This window comes from Bombyx mori, chromosome 7, assembly GCF_030269925.1.
Source record: "Bombyx mori chromosome 7, ASM3026992v2".
NCBI classification, from domain to species: Eukaryota; Metazoa; Arthropoda; class Insecta; order Lepidoptera; family Bombycidae; genus Bombyx; species Bombyx mori.
The window spans coordinates 8,229,092-8,243,670 of record NC_085113.1 but is presented as its reverse complement, the minus strand read 5'-3'; the positions used below and the strand labels follow the sequence as shown (position 1 = coordinate 8,243,670).

Here is a 14,579-nt window from a genome sequence, read left to right as displayed (position 1 = left end):
TATTGCTGACGTCCACGAGCGACGTTAACCACTTACCAGGTAGGCTGTATATTAGTCTGCCTACAAAGGCAAAGGCAAGGCAAAGGTACCACAACCCTGCCTAGTTCAGCTGCAGTAATGCATTTCGGTTTAAGGGATGGGGCAGTCGTTGGACTATAAATCTGAAATTTAAAATTTATGTCTCAAAGTGGGTAACGACATCTCCCTTGTAGGTATCTTTAGGCTCCGGTAACCACTTCACATCTGTTAGGCCCTGAGCTCGTCAACTCTACTAAGCAATAAAAAAAAGTCATCTCATTTCCGAGGCCAAGATCCATCTCTGGTCACTAAGCCAGAATAGGAAGTTGGTGCTGTAAGTATAATCGTTTCATACCCGATCCTGTAGACCGAGTGGTAAACAGTCGACGTCGCCCAAAGCACGTCATTACGGATCCTTCCGATCCATTAACGGTGCTTTTAGGTACCTCAAGCACCGGTCACCGTCCTCGTCGAACCCGTCGCTTGCGACGAAGGGCTCGACATGCAAATTAACCCATTGACACAGCCCACTGAGTTTCTCGCCGGATCTTCTCAGTGGGTCGCGTTTCTGATCCGGTGGTAGATTCTGCGAAGCGCTGCTCTTGCTAGGGCCAGTATTACCAACACACCCGATTTGAGCCCCATGAGCTATCTATAATTTCTTTTTTTTCTTCGTTTTTCTATCTATAATTTAAAATGTATATAATGTAAATGTTGAAGATGTCGTATCTTTTATACACAGCATCCCCTTATTACCAGAGCAATCTGATTTAAGAATTCTGATTTAAGTTTCATTTATCTGATTTAAGGATTCTGATTTAAGTTTCATTTCATTCACGTGCATCAAGTTGCACGCGCACCGTTATATATTTTTTTATTTATTATATAATTTATATATTTAAAAGAAATATCGATCAAATTATTTAAGAAAACATTTTGCCGATTTAGATCAAATGATTTTCAGTCACCGAATGACGCTGAAACATTGTTTTAAATGTAAACAAGTAACGTTATGCCCTCAGAGAAGAAACATTATAAAAATATTAAATGTTCTGTAGTTATATGTCCTCTTTGTGAGAATCGTTATTTTATTTTAAATTAGTGAGAACCGGCCCGCTCCGCCGTGACTCTGGCTAATTGTACGAAAAACATAATTTTATCGTTCGTTTAGTAAACTAACATAATTACACGTTTAAGCCGGAATCTATACTAATAAACTAAAATAAAACTCATTTCTGGCGTTCTATATAATAGTTTTCCGGTCATCACTTAACTGATAAATTTCTCAATTACTTAGTATACGTTTCAGCTTATCCATTTTCCGGCTTCGGTAATGGTTTGATGGAATATAAGCTATCTAGCAGTGTCTGAGCCGTATGCGCTGATTTATCAGGATTTAAGTCTTAAGCCTATTAACTATCATGCCAAGAATGATGCTTTTTTTCCCTACAAAATCGCCGATAACCTAAGAGCCTATTCCAGCTACTCACGGACTGGTAGATGAGTTCACGGACTCAACCTGAGAGAGCTTGCTAACACTGGCCCTAGCAAGAGCAGTGCTTCGCTAAAACTACCCCCGGATCGCAATCGCGACCCACTGCGAAGATCCAGCGAGAAACTCTGTGGTTTGTGTCTATGGGCTAGTTCACACGCAGAGCTTTTCGTCGTAAGACAAAAACGGGGACTAGTGCTTGAAGAGCCCAAAAGCACCGAGAACGGATCCAGTATTAGACATGAAACGTTTTGGGCGACGGCGTAACGCCTATGTATTTGGCCCTCGAAGCCCATGGATATGGAGTATGGCCAAAGATTTTAATGAATGTATGGAGTTATCGCACTTAAATCTGGACGAGATACCAGCAGTGGTGTCGAGGAGCGACCTCTTTTGTTTTAATACAGCTATCCTGTCCGTTAGGTTTATGTCGATGCGCCACTTTCGGAGCCACTGACCTAATTTAGTGGCCGCTGTCTGGATTAGTGGCCGCTATCTTTACTGCGGAAGGACGACATGTTCTTATTTATTTCTTAGGTAGCCGTTTCATTGGTGAAGAGGGATAACTGGGTGGCCCGCGCCTGGGTTATATTATACAAACTGAAAAGCAGCAGGGAGAGAGTGGAACCTTGGGGAACTAGTGAGAGAGAGTCGATTCCCTATACTCGATATCGAAACAAACGGTTCGACAAGAAGTCTCGTATGATGAGCACGAGACTGTCTGGCACTCCCGTGTTGTACAGTTTGTAGATTAAGCCATGGTGCCAGACTTTGTCGAACGCCTTCACGATATTGAAGAAGAGGGCTTCTGCAGGGATGGGCTTACGTCTATTACTAAAATGATGATATTTTTAGCAAGGCTCGGCAGCGGCCTAAGCGTCAAAGCTGAAGATTGGCCGTTTTCTGTATTCAATCTTAATCGACTAGATTATTTAACCTTTTCGCAATAAGAATGAAACGCACAAAAGCGATCCATCCAAAACCTTTTTTGTGTTAACATAATGTTTTATATTGAATATTCACTTGCAAGGGCTATGAAATAGTAAAAAAATTATATTGTAAATTCAACGCCAGCGCAAAATTACATCGTGTGTTTTGACACGAACATTTCTTACATGCTATTTGGCCTCTTTTACATGACACTCTTTAAACGCGATAATAATTTAGAATATGAAAAATATTTTACCCAGGTACGGTGGTAGAACATATTTTATGTCAGCACATGTAGATCTAAACACTTCGCCTAGTTCAGCCGCTAAAAAGTTATACTTTTCAGTTTGAAGGGTGGGACAACTATCTAACAATACAGTTCAGACTTCGAGCTCTTATGCTAAATCGGGTGATCATATTTACATTCTGATGATGGGATCCAGTTACTATTACATAATAGGTTACCTGTATGTATGTGTGTACACTCGTATATGCAAAAAAACCATAGAAAGTGCGTGTATTGTAATTGTAAAGGTTTTCGCTAAAATCATCAGCTATCTATCTATACAAAAAAATAAAATTGGAGTCTGTTTGTAATAATAAAATAACCACTTTTTACTAAATGCGTAAGTATGTATACACAGTACATATACCAAAATAACATATTTTTGAAGTGAAAACTTCTTTAGAATCGTTGTGATTTCAAACCGGATGCAACGGAAAAAACGACAAGTAAGAGACACAAATACAAAAATGTGTAGGATGAAGCCAGCAAAGAATGAGACAGAAATATACATACTATTTAATACAGCGCCATCTGTGAGATTTTTTAATACTAACGTGTGTATGAAAGCTCTTGTAGTGAATTTTAATTTAGGATTATACGTGAAATTAAAATATCAATTCACAGAGGGCGCTACCTTACAATTATTTACTAATGACAAAATTTTACATATACTTAAGACGTTTAGGATAATTGTATTTTAATTTTGGAAGGTTTCACTTCTACCACGTGTGAATTGCACACATGTAATTTTTTTTTAATTTTGTCTTTCTTTCTGTTAGTCTGTCTGTCTGTTTGTTCCGGCTAATGTCTGGACCGATTTTGACGGGACTTTTACTGATAGGTAGCTGATGATATAAGGAGTAACTTAGGCTACTTTTTTAGACTAGCTTCGCCTAGCGGCGTCACCCGCGGTACGACAATAACCGCGGGTAGCATCGCGGGAGTCAGCTAGTTAGAAATAAATTTGAACGCTGCTACATTAATAAATGTATAACACAATGCACACTGTAATAACAAAGGTTTAAAAAAATTGAAAAATAACTAGTCAGGTCATAAGTATTGTCACACAGTAAAAACTTTTCTTTTAGAATGCTGGCCACAAAAAAGTTTATTGAATTCGAATTTCGAATTGTTCATGAAAATAAAAATGTATACTTTTAGAATTTTACTCATTTTTAAATATGGAGTGGACGCTTAAAGAAGACCGTGTTGCAGTTATTGCGTTGCATCGTTGCGGTTACGCGCCAATTCAAATTTTTAACATACTGAAAATTTTGAATATAACCAAAAGATTCGTTTATCGTACCATCAAACGATACAATGAAGACTCTAGTGTAGATGACAGGTCAAGAAGTGGTCGCCCTCGGTCTGTTAGGACTCCAGCAGTGATAAAAGCTGTGAAGGCGCGAATTCAAAGAAATCCCAAACGTAAGCAGAAACTGTTAGCCCTTCAGATGGGGTTAAGCAGAACCACGGTGAAAAGCGTGTTAAATGAAGACTTAGGGCTTCGGGCATATCGAAGAAAAACAGGACATCGTTTGAATGCTCGTCTAATGGACCTGAGACTGAAGAGATGCCGCGCTTTGTTGAAGCGGTACGCGGGAAAAAAATATCGGGAAATTATTTTTTCGGATGAAAAAATTTTTACCGTAGAAGAGAGCTACAACAAACAAAATGATAAGGTGTACGCAGTAGTGAAGAAGCGAGCAACCGTATTCCGCGTGTCCAACGAGGTCATTTTCCATCCTCGCTCATGGTATGGTTCGGAGTTTCTTATTGGGGCTTAACAAAGGTACATTTTTGTGAGAAAGGTGTAAAAGCGAATGCAATTGTGTATCAAAATACAGTCTTGACGAACCTTGTGGAACCCGTTTCTCATACCATGTTCAATAACAGGCACTGGGTATTCCAAGAAGATTCGGCGCCAGCTTATAGAACGAAGAGCACTCAAGACTGGCTGGCGGTGCGTGAAATCGACTTCATCCGGCACGAAGACTGGCCCTCCTCCAGTCCAGATTTGAATCCGTTAGATTACAAGATATGGCAACACTTGGAGGAAAAGGCGTGCTCAAAGCCTCATCCCAATTTGGAGTCACTCAAGACATCCTTGATTAAGGCAGCCGCCGATATTGACATGGACCTCGTTCGTGCTGCGATAGACGACTGGCCGCGCAGATTGAAGGCCTGTATTCAAAATCACGGAGGTCATTTTGAATAAACTTTAGTGTCATAAGAATCTATGTTTTGTTAAGTTCATCTTGGTATATGAATGGTTACATAATGAATAAACTTGTTTCAATTATTTTACATTAAACATGTGACAGAATTTATGACCTGACTAGGTACTATATGTTTGCCATGCAAATGACTATTATATGGAATCAACAACACAAGCATACAATTTACGACCGCTAGGCACGCCAGTGCAAGTCTGCTCGCGCAAATTACCGTTTGTCTTCTTGGCTTAATAACTATATATTTTTTAATATTTTTATCTAACGTACATAATGAGTTCGGCGCTTCAACAAAAGCTTTTGCAAATTCCCGAAGATTCCATGGAGCATATACAGAAACGATACGGTTACGATGAAAGAAAAATGAATGAGGCCGTCGATATTCTGGAGGAATGGCTGAAGAAACAGAATCATTTCGTGAAAAAAGATTTTCGTGAGTAGATAATCTATATACGTGAAACAAAAACTTTGTATCCTTTTTTACGAAATTTGCGCGGACGAAGGAGTATGAAATTTTCCAGTTATAGAGAATATAGAGAAGAAGTGCACAATGCTAATTTTTTTTTTAAATAATGCGTAAAAGATACATTAAATCAGTAAAGAAAACATTACACACACTACCATGTATTTGACACACTCACATATACTCTTTGTTTATTGTCAAACTGTTGCTATTGCTTAAAGTCTGTAGTCAAATTGAGAATAGGTTAGAATTGTTTATCTTTAATATTACGAGTATTTGTCTATAGTGTAGTCTTGGCGAAATCTGTAACAATAGGACTATAATAATGTAGAAACTTATAATTTCAATTAATTGTAGTCGAATTTCGACTACTGCGGGACCACTAGTCTATACTAATATCCACTACAGTGTCTACTACAGTCTACAGTGGTTTTTACGGATGTTCCGTTATAACTATTGAACCATGCATCCGATTGATTTGAAAGTTGGTATCCATGTAGAAAATACATGTACTTAATGGATAGGCTAATATTTATATGAGTGTTGGACTTCCTAATAATAATGACAAAAATAATCATGTTAATTTTAAATGCCCAGCGAAGCGGGCGTATACGGCTAGTAACTTACAAACTTATTATCTTTGACAAACGAAAAACAATAACTGAAAGATCACCTCGGTTTCAAAATAAAATTCATATGCAGAAACCGACCTTGATGATTCGACATCTGTTATTTACAGCAAGGAAATATTTAGAAATGAGCATATTAGGAAGCAAGTGCTCTATCGAAAGGACTAAATCTAGGCTAGAAAAATTGTTTACTCTCCGTAGTGTTCTACCGAAGTTTTATGGTTTCGAGGATATTAGGAAGGATTTTGAAAACCTGTTCTTCTGGTGAGTTCTCCTTTATAGTATTTTATGGAATCCGACGGTGATCTAAATCAGGTAAGCTTCTGAAACCTTATAAGTAATGGAAGAAGCTTTAAAGCTCTGAAAGAAGAGAAACAGAAAGAACGTGCAGTTTATATCAAAGAAACAAATATTAATTTTAACAGTCAGTCACTATATAGTTATTTGGAAGTCGTCGTGGCCTAAGGGATAAGACGTCCGGTGCATTCGTGTTGAGCGATGCAACGGTGTTCGAATCCCTGGCGGGTACCAATTTTTCTAATGAATTATGTAATGCGGTAGGCAGCGGCTTGGCTCTGCCCTTGGCATTGCTGAAGTCCATGGGCGACGGTAACCACTCACCATCAGGTGGGCCGTATGCTCGTCTGCCAACAAAGGCAATAAAAAAAAAAAAAAAAACTCAAATGTCCACGATTGGCTTCCACGGTGAAGGAATAACATCGTGTTATAAAATTGAAACCCGCAAAATTATAATTTGCGTAATTACTGGTTACTAGGTACCACCGCCCTGCCTATTTGTACCGTGAAGCAGTAATGCGTTTCGGTTTGAAGGGTGGAGCAGCCATTGTAACTATACTGAGATCTTAGAACTTATATCTCAAGGTGGGTGGCGCTTTTACGTTGTAGATGTCCATGGGCTCTAGTAACCACTTAACACCAGGTGACCAGGTGGGCTGTGAGCTCGTCCACCAATCTAAGCAATAAAAAAAAAAAAATGTTTTTATTTCTTTTGCAGGCAGACAAACCTAAAAGACTACACCGGTACACCTCTAAGCCACAAGTCTTGCTATTGCTATTATATTCCTTTAACTCCTGTAGTGTCAAAATTCCGTCATTAATCACTTTCTCGTTTACTTAATCTACAATAACATTGAATCTTCTCGTCGAACCCGTCGCTTGCGGCGATGGGCTCGGCGAGTAAATTAACTCACAGACACAGTCCACTGAGTTTCTCGCCGGATCTTCTCAGTGTTCGCGTTTCTGATCCGGTGGTAGAACCTGCGAAACACTGCTCTTGCTAGGGTTAGTGTTAGCAGCGTCGTCTGGATTTTCATTAACCACAAAATTCTTTTTACTTTTTAATATGTGACACACTTTTCTCTTGCAGTTCAACGTTAATTGTATTGCCCAAATTAATAGATTATCATAGAATACTTTTCTTGAAATCGATCGGGAACGAATTCTTTGATAAAATTCCGTATTTAGATTATTACAAATTGATTATTGCGGTAAGTTTTATTTCCTATTGTGAATAAGGTAATAATAATAATAAGGACAGAATTATCCAAAGTAAGCGACAAAAACGCCAAAAGTTGAATTTCCTTCCACACATTCAAGTTAAACTTTTCAAGAATGTACTTACAGCATGAAATTGAAATTTGGAGATAATAACGGCATGCTTAGTTCTTTTTTTTTTTTTGAAGGAGGCCTTTTGGCCTTTTTGGAGGTGGTTTTAGCCAGGTTAATACCGTTTAAAATTCCCAAGTATTCCAGTATTAACCGCAGATGCGTTCACAATTCCGAAGCGAGTGAACGATATTTTTTCGTGTAGGTGCATGGCCAATTAACCTTAAAAAAACTTTTTAGTACACCAAAAATGAGCTATATGACTTCATTAGCATCTAAGACTCTCACAGTCTTTAACGGATCTTGAAAATATATACATTTTTAAAAAAAAATAACATCATTTTCCTTTTCAGTACATAGATTATCTCAAGATGTATGATTGTGCAGATGGATACATAATAATTGTCGATTACAGAGACATAAGCATTATGAATTTGTTAGCTCGACTCAACCCAGTAGAATTAAAGGAGTTTACCACAATAATTTTGGTAAGTTAGGTCTTTTTATGGGACAATGTTATGTTCGGTTTTTGTATGTATGGTATGTAGTTGAAGGTTCGTCACATGACTTGTAGCCGTATGGGGTATGTAGGGTATGAGATAATAAATTTTTTTACCATCAAAACATTATATCCTAATTTGGATCGGAAAAGAAAACAATTAGCAAAGTGAATCTGAACGATATGATGCATCAGAGTAAACAATATTTTACAGGAAGGTTACGGACTAAGAATAAAAGGGATTCATATATTGACTCCTTCGAAAACAATCGACGCTTTCTTAAAAATAGTAAAACCGTTATTCAGTCCTAAAGTGGCATCCAGATTCCAAGTGCATGAAACATTGGAATCACTGCACCAGGTTATATCTCAGGAAATACTGCCCAAAGAACTGGAAGGGATGGATCGATCACTAAAAGAAATACAAGGTAGTATGAATGCATCTTTGGAATTTACATACAATGCATATTTCTATTGGAATATTTTTTATTTTATTTATTTATTTATTATTAACATAGAAACACAATCATAATTTGCATCTGTGCTTGAACTAGGTGATAAAACCTGTATCTCAAGCAGCAGTGCTCCTCGTACAAAGAATACAACAGCTTTACTTCAGATACACAAAAATAGAAAGTTAATAGACAAGAATTAAACTGATATTCATGGATTGCATAAAAGTGACAATGTGACAATGTGAGCTTAAAAATATAACAATTAACTAATTAGTATATTAATTCATTAATATTGAAATGAATGTATTAAAATACATTTACAATTACAAACATGTTTTATTATTAATGATTTGTGTGAGTAATTTATGTAAATCATTAATAATAAAACAATTGACTATTTTTGTCTGTCATGTCACATTTGCATCAATTCTAATTTACATAATACAAAATTCTAGCAGACAGACCAACAAAAAATAGACTTTAATGTAGCCGAAGACAATAGCTACATAAGAACCAGAATCACTGGTCGCACCTTGATAAAATCTAACTGGGACCACATGAGGAGCACAGAAAAGAATCAAAAAATCAAATGTAAAAATTAATACAGTCGAATTGATAACTTCCTCCTTTTTTTGAAATCGGTTAACAAAACACAGTACGGTTAGTCCTAGGTAAAGCCTTATTTTAATGTGCTCTCCAGTAGAGAACGATGCATCATATAACAAGCCCAACTCTTATAACAAGGGCACCAACTGTCCTGCGGGATATGCCAATCTTCAATCTCCACCTATTGACATTAAAGTTTTAGAAAATGTGACACTCTGTGATCAATATTTCTGGCAATCTTAGTAAAGCCAATTAAGATAATCTATCTATCAATTAAGATACACATAAACACGTCAGGTGTTAGTAAATACATAGCATATGAACCCTCAACGTAACGTAAAGCAACAAGCTAAAGCGTCCGCGTTTCCTAGACACTGTGACCCCTCAAGTCACAATTTTTTGATACATTACGTACAAAGTACAAATCATGAAAACATTTTTTTTCTGCTGTTACCGTATTACGAGGGCGGCACTGAAAATTTCGGGAATTAACGAAGTGACAACATTACTATCTAAAAATGTATTTATTGCTTTTCGAAGTATTCTCCGCGAAATTTGACACATTTTTCCATACGATGGAACTAATCATTGAAGCAACCATTCCATTCGGAAGTTGGGGTCTCCAAAATGGCCGTTTTGTAGGCGTCCACAGCTTCTTCAGGTGATGAAAATCTCTGTCCACGCAATTTATTCTTTATTTTAGGGAAAGTATAGAAATCATTAGGGCTTAGGTCGGTTCTGTACGGCGGATGGTCTAATAATTCTATGTTTTCTTGCTCTAAAAACTCTTTTGTTCTGTGCGCGGTGTGAGAACTCGCATTGTCGTGATAGAGGATGATGCGGCGGTTGCAGTTCTCTTTACGGAGTTCAGGAACGACCTGTGGCAAACAAATGCTAGCATACCATTCTGCATTAACCGTTCTTTGTCCCTCAAGAGGAATAGTCGTAACATGGCCGGTTTTGGAGACAAACGTGGCCACCATTTTTTTTGCAACACTCCGTGAACGAACAATTTTTGTTGGCTTTAACTCATTTTCGAACACCCAAACTTGTGACTGGTTTTTTGTTTCGGGTTCGTACGCGTATATCCAGGATTCGTCACCTGATACAATGTTGTATACAGCATTTGAGGATCCTGCGTGGAATCTTTCGAGAGTTCTGACGCACCAAGTAACGCGAGCCGCTTTTTGCTCTTCACAGAGTGAATGCGGTATCCATCGGAAAAACAACTTTTTTACACCTAATTGTTCATGCAAGATTATTTGTATTTGATTCATGCCAATGTCTAAAGTAGCCTGAATTTCGCGGTATGTCACATGTCGATCTTCTTCAATCAGCTTACGCACAGCATCAACGTTTTCTTGGGTGACTGCAGTTTTTGGACGACCTTGACGGGGATCATCGCTGAGCTTGACACGTCCACGTTGAAACTCAGCAAACCAGCGATAAATTGTGGTTTTGGATGGGGCTTCATCACCAAATGCAGAAATCATCCGGTCAACACACTGTTTTTGTGTTAAACCACTTCGAAAGTCATAATAAATCATCGCTCTTGAATTTTCTCGAGTCAATTCCATTTTCTCAACGACTAAACAAGTTTGACAAAACCTCGTGACAAGACCGAGAATCTTTTTTTAAATAAATAAATGGTATTCGATTTTTAAAACCAAGGAGTTTTCAATTAAAAAGATTTTAATATGACAGGAACAGTGGAAATATTCCATTCCCGATACTTTTAGTGCAGCCTAGTAGGTACCACCAATTTCTCTTTTAATTCGTAATTGTAGCGATAACTATCGCAGAATAGTAGAGATCCCGCAAAAACGACATTCAACATTTTTTAAAACAACATTCGGACTGTCAGCTTATGGATCAAAATCCCTCGCTCGATAGAAGATCCAAAATCCCCTTGCATTAAAAGCTTTTTTAAATAAAGCAGTGTTAAAATTAGATAACATAATGTGGACACGGTCACTTCTCTGTCTCTGATGACCAATTTCATAGCTTTATATGCGCACGCCAACGCCTTATTAAACTAGGACCGGTATTCGAGCTGTCGTCTAAAATGAACTTGTCCAAGGAAAACGTATTCCGCCGTAGCCAAATCTTTTGGTTTCAATGTTCGCCAGTATATTGAATGTAACAATAATATAACTTCCATGACTTCGTTTACAATTGATTGCGATGCGAAACAGTCCAGCAGACTTACAGTTGCACTAATTTTAATTTTTGGGCGTTTCATTTAATTATTTATTCACATGTATTTCAGAGGATTGGATCGATCTGTTGAGTTCGAAGGAAAGCTCAGAATACTTTTGTGAAATGAAAAAAGCTCAAGTCAACGAGGCGTATAGGGTGAGGGAAATGAAAAATGAAGACATGGGATTGCCAGGCACTTTCAGAACTTTGAGCGTCGATTAAAATATAAAGTACATATGTATATTTCGTGGAAGAATGAAAGGATTTTACAGGAAGGAGATTCAGGGAATGCGATTTTAAGTTCAAAAATAAAATGTATTTTTTTTTTATATTTCAATATCGTTAGCATTGTTGGAATTTATGTTATTCGTATTTTTTTTATTATTGAATTTTATTAAAATCCAACTGACAGACTGTAAGAACAATTTCGAAATAAATCTATTAAAAATCGTAATTTTTTTACTTAATTGGTTAATAAATAAATTGATGACAAAATGAATAGGTACAACATAAATTAGTAACATAATCGTGTTATTGCACTTGAATTTTTGACCTCACGTCTGAAGGTGGGTGGCGGCATTTTGGTGCGTTGATGGCGACGTTGTGACATTTATTGAAATATATAACTTTCCATGTGAGAGGACAGCCAACAAGCTGATCAACCTCTCCTCCTTGTGTCGTAAATCCTCAATGCCAAAAATCGTGTCTTCTGTGGGATTTCAGAATCTTCCGGCGGACTATATCGCACCACAGAGCCTGTCCTCGGCAGCGTGGACCGCCTCACATACGGTGGTGGTAGGACTTCTTGTGAGTCCGCACGGGTAGGTACTACCACCCCGCCTATTTCTGCCGTGAAGTAGTAACGCGTTTTTTACAATAAAATCTTTTTTTTTCTTACACTATTTTTAATTCAAATTCATTTTCAATTTTTTATTTGGTTTTTCTATAAAAGCGTATTTTGTTAGTTTTTTTAAACTATTATTTATTTTTCATTTTTTAATTGAATTTCAATTTTTTGAAATTATTTAAAAAAGCGTATTAAAAACTTCTAAATTACAGTCACAGTGTCACTAAATAAGCTATACTTCAAAAATAAATCTTCATAGGGTTTTCGTTAATCTGTAATGTGTTAAACAAACTTAAAACAATCGGTTAAAATACTTATTAACATAGCGGTCATTAAAACAAGCTAAATTAAAATTTATATTTTAATGGTCATTTGTAAAAACCACGTAATTGAATTTGTACTAATAACCATTCAAACATTCTACACTCGACATTGAATTAGAATAACAAGAACCTCTAAATAAATACATAGTAACGTCTGAATGTTTGTTTTTCCAGAAATCTGAGTAATTGCATGTCAAAATGTAACAGTACTGCAGTTAATTGATACTGTAATGTATTTTTCGTAATCACAATTTTACAAACTTATCGAGCGGCCTTGACTTACAGAGCTCCGACCATTTTTCATTAAAAAACATTACACGCACTACCATGTATTTAACACTACACATATCGACTCAATCAACAAACATGTTACTTATGATGACGCTTGTAAATGAAAGTAAGTATTGTACTTTTTGACGAAGCATGTTGCTGACAACTCTATTCCTGTCATCTGACGAAGCGTGTTGCGGATAATAACATGTACTTCTAGGTAATTAACTAAAAAAAAAATATTGAGGAACTTTTTGCGGACATCTAGTTTGAAACTAGACATGTCAATCAACAAACTCTTTGTTTATTGTCAAACTTTTGTTAGTCTATGGTCATATTGACATTAAATTAATTAATATTGTATGTCTTTAATATTATCTGTCTACAGTGTATTCTTAGTGAAATCTGTTATTACAGAAGTATAATATAGTCTTTGAATATATAGTCTATGATTAAAGTCGAATTTCGACTAGTGGGGGACCACTAGTTACAATAATTTTACATTGTTGGATAAGTCAATGACTGACTATAAAACATATGACTTCAATGTCTAAGACTTTAAAATAATGATGTGACTCAACAAGTACAATTATCTTGATGAATTGACTACGATCCTTACACGATCGAAACGTGCTTATAATAAAGCACCAATTTATGTAATTAACTAGTCCAAATTCACTAGTCAGTGGTGGTGGTCATCTGGTACTATGGGGTTATCGGAGCACATAAAACACTATAAGGTGAATACTACCAGGCTCTCAAGTACCGATCACTGCTCTCGTCGAACGCGAAGAGTTGCAAATTAACCCACAGACCCAACTCATTGAGTTTCTCAGAGGATCTTCTCAGTGGGTCACGTTTCCGATCCTATGATATGTTCAGTAAAGCACTGCTCTTGTTTGGGCAGATATTAGCAAAGTCTCCCAGGCTGACCCCAGTGAGCTCGCCTATCTGCTAGGTGAAGCCGGAATAGCCCTCGAGGCAAACTGGCGTGGCTAAACGTACTACAGTGCAACCTTAATATAACGCACCTCAATTTAACTACTTCCTCGATTTAAAAAAGATGTGTGGTGTCATGAGACATCGGATATTATAAAAATATTAATTTTAAGTTCTATTCGAGGTATAAAGAAGATAAAACTTGAGGTTTCGCAGCAATCCACGGTCATTCGGTAACGTGCGACCTTATTGTGGTACACTTCATTCACGGTTGTTCGCATAAGAGTTAGTGTATTGCGCAAACGAATGCTCTGAGATCGTAGTCAATTAATGATAAAAAATATGTTACTTTTTGTACGTTATTACAAAGTTAAGTCGTACACTATGTGCATTACTAATAAAAATCTTACGTTACGGACGTTTTTTCCCGATTAGGGTACCCCTCCGCATCGTTTCAAAAATTCTTCGTTATTCCCTTGAATTGTCCATAATATACCTTTACATTGCGAAGATTTCTTGCGAACAACCTATCTATAATGAATTTTCAACTATCAAAAAAAAGTCTGAATACATAGCTCTGATTAACGAATTTTGACAACCCAAAACTTTTATATAACGTTCCCACCAATACGACCCTTGATCCCACAGTATGTGAATCAGTTTCAACAGGATTCAGATAAACTGTTACCTAGCTTATTTAAGCTATTACAGTACAGTTTTATCATTTATTAGTAGAAGTTTTTCGTTATAACAAGATGAGTAC

At 36.9% G+C, this 14,579-nt stretch overlaps 1 protein-coding gene and 1 long non-coding RNA gene across 3 annotated transcripts; one reads left to right on the top strand and one right to left on the bottom strand.

The window, feature by feature from the left end:
• The first annotated feature begins 2,506 nt into the window (after nucleotides 1-2,506).
• LOC105842363 (uncharacterized) lies at nucleotides 2,507-11,891 on the top strand. 2 transcript variants are annotated; one of them, XM_021351444.3, is made up of 6 exons: nucleotides 2,507-5,393; nucleotides 6,163-6,316; nucleotides 7,440-7,560; nucleotides 8,032-8,166; nucleotides 8,392-8,605; nucleotides 11,508-11,891. In XM_021351444.3, the coding sequence occupies exons 1-6, from the start codon at nucleotides 5,234-5,236 to the stop codon at nucleotides 11,657-11,659; spliced, it is 936 nt and encodes a 311-aa protein (XP_021207119.2). In that variant the 5' UTR covers nucleotides 2,507-5,233; the 3' UTR covers nucleotides 11,660-11,891. The 2 variants fall into 2 exon arrangements, with proteins under 2 accessions (XP_021207119.2, XP_012550305.2); XM_012694851.4 differs by having other exon boundaries at nucleotides 5,258-6,316.
• Nucleotides 11,881-13,086, bottom strand: LOC134199164 (uncharacterized). Its single transcript, XR_009973530.1, has 2 exons — nucleotides 12,891-13,086; nucleotides 11,881-12,556 (listed from the first exon to the last, which is right to left on the bottom strand). It is a non-coding gene; the product is annotated as an uncharacterized LOC134199164 (long non-coding RNA).
• Between the last annotated feature and the right edge of the window lie 1,493 nt (nucleotides 13,087-14,579).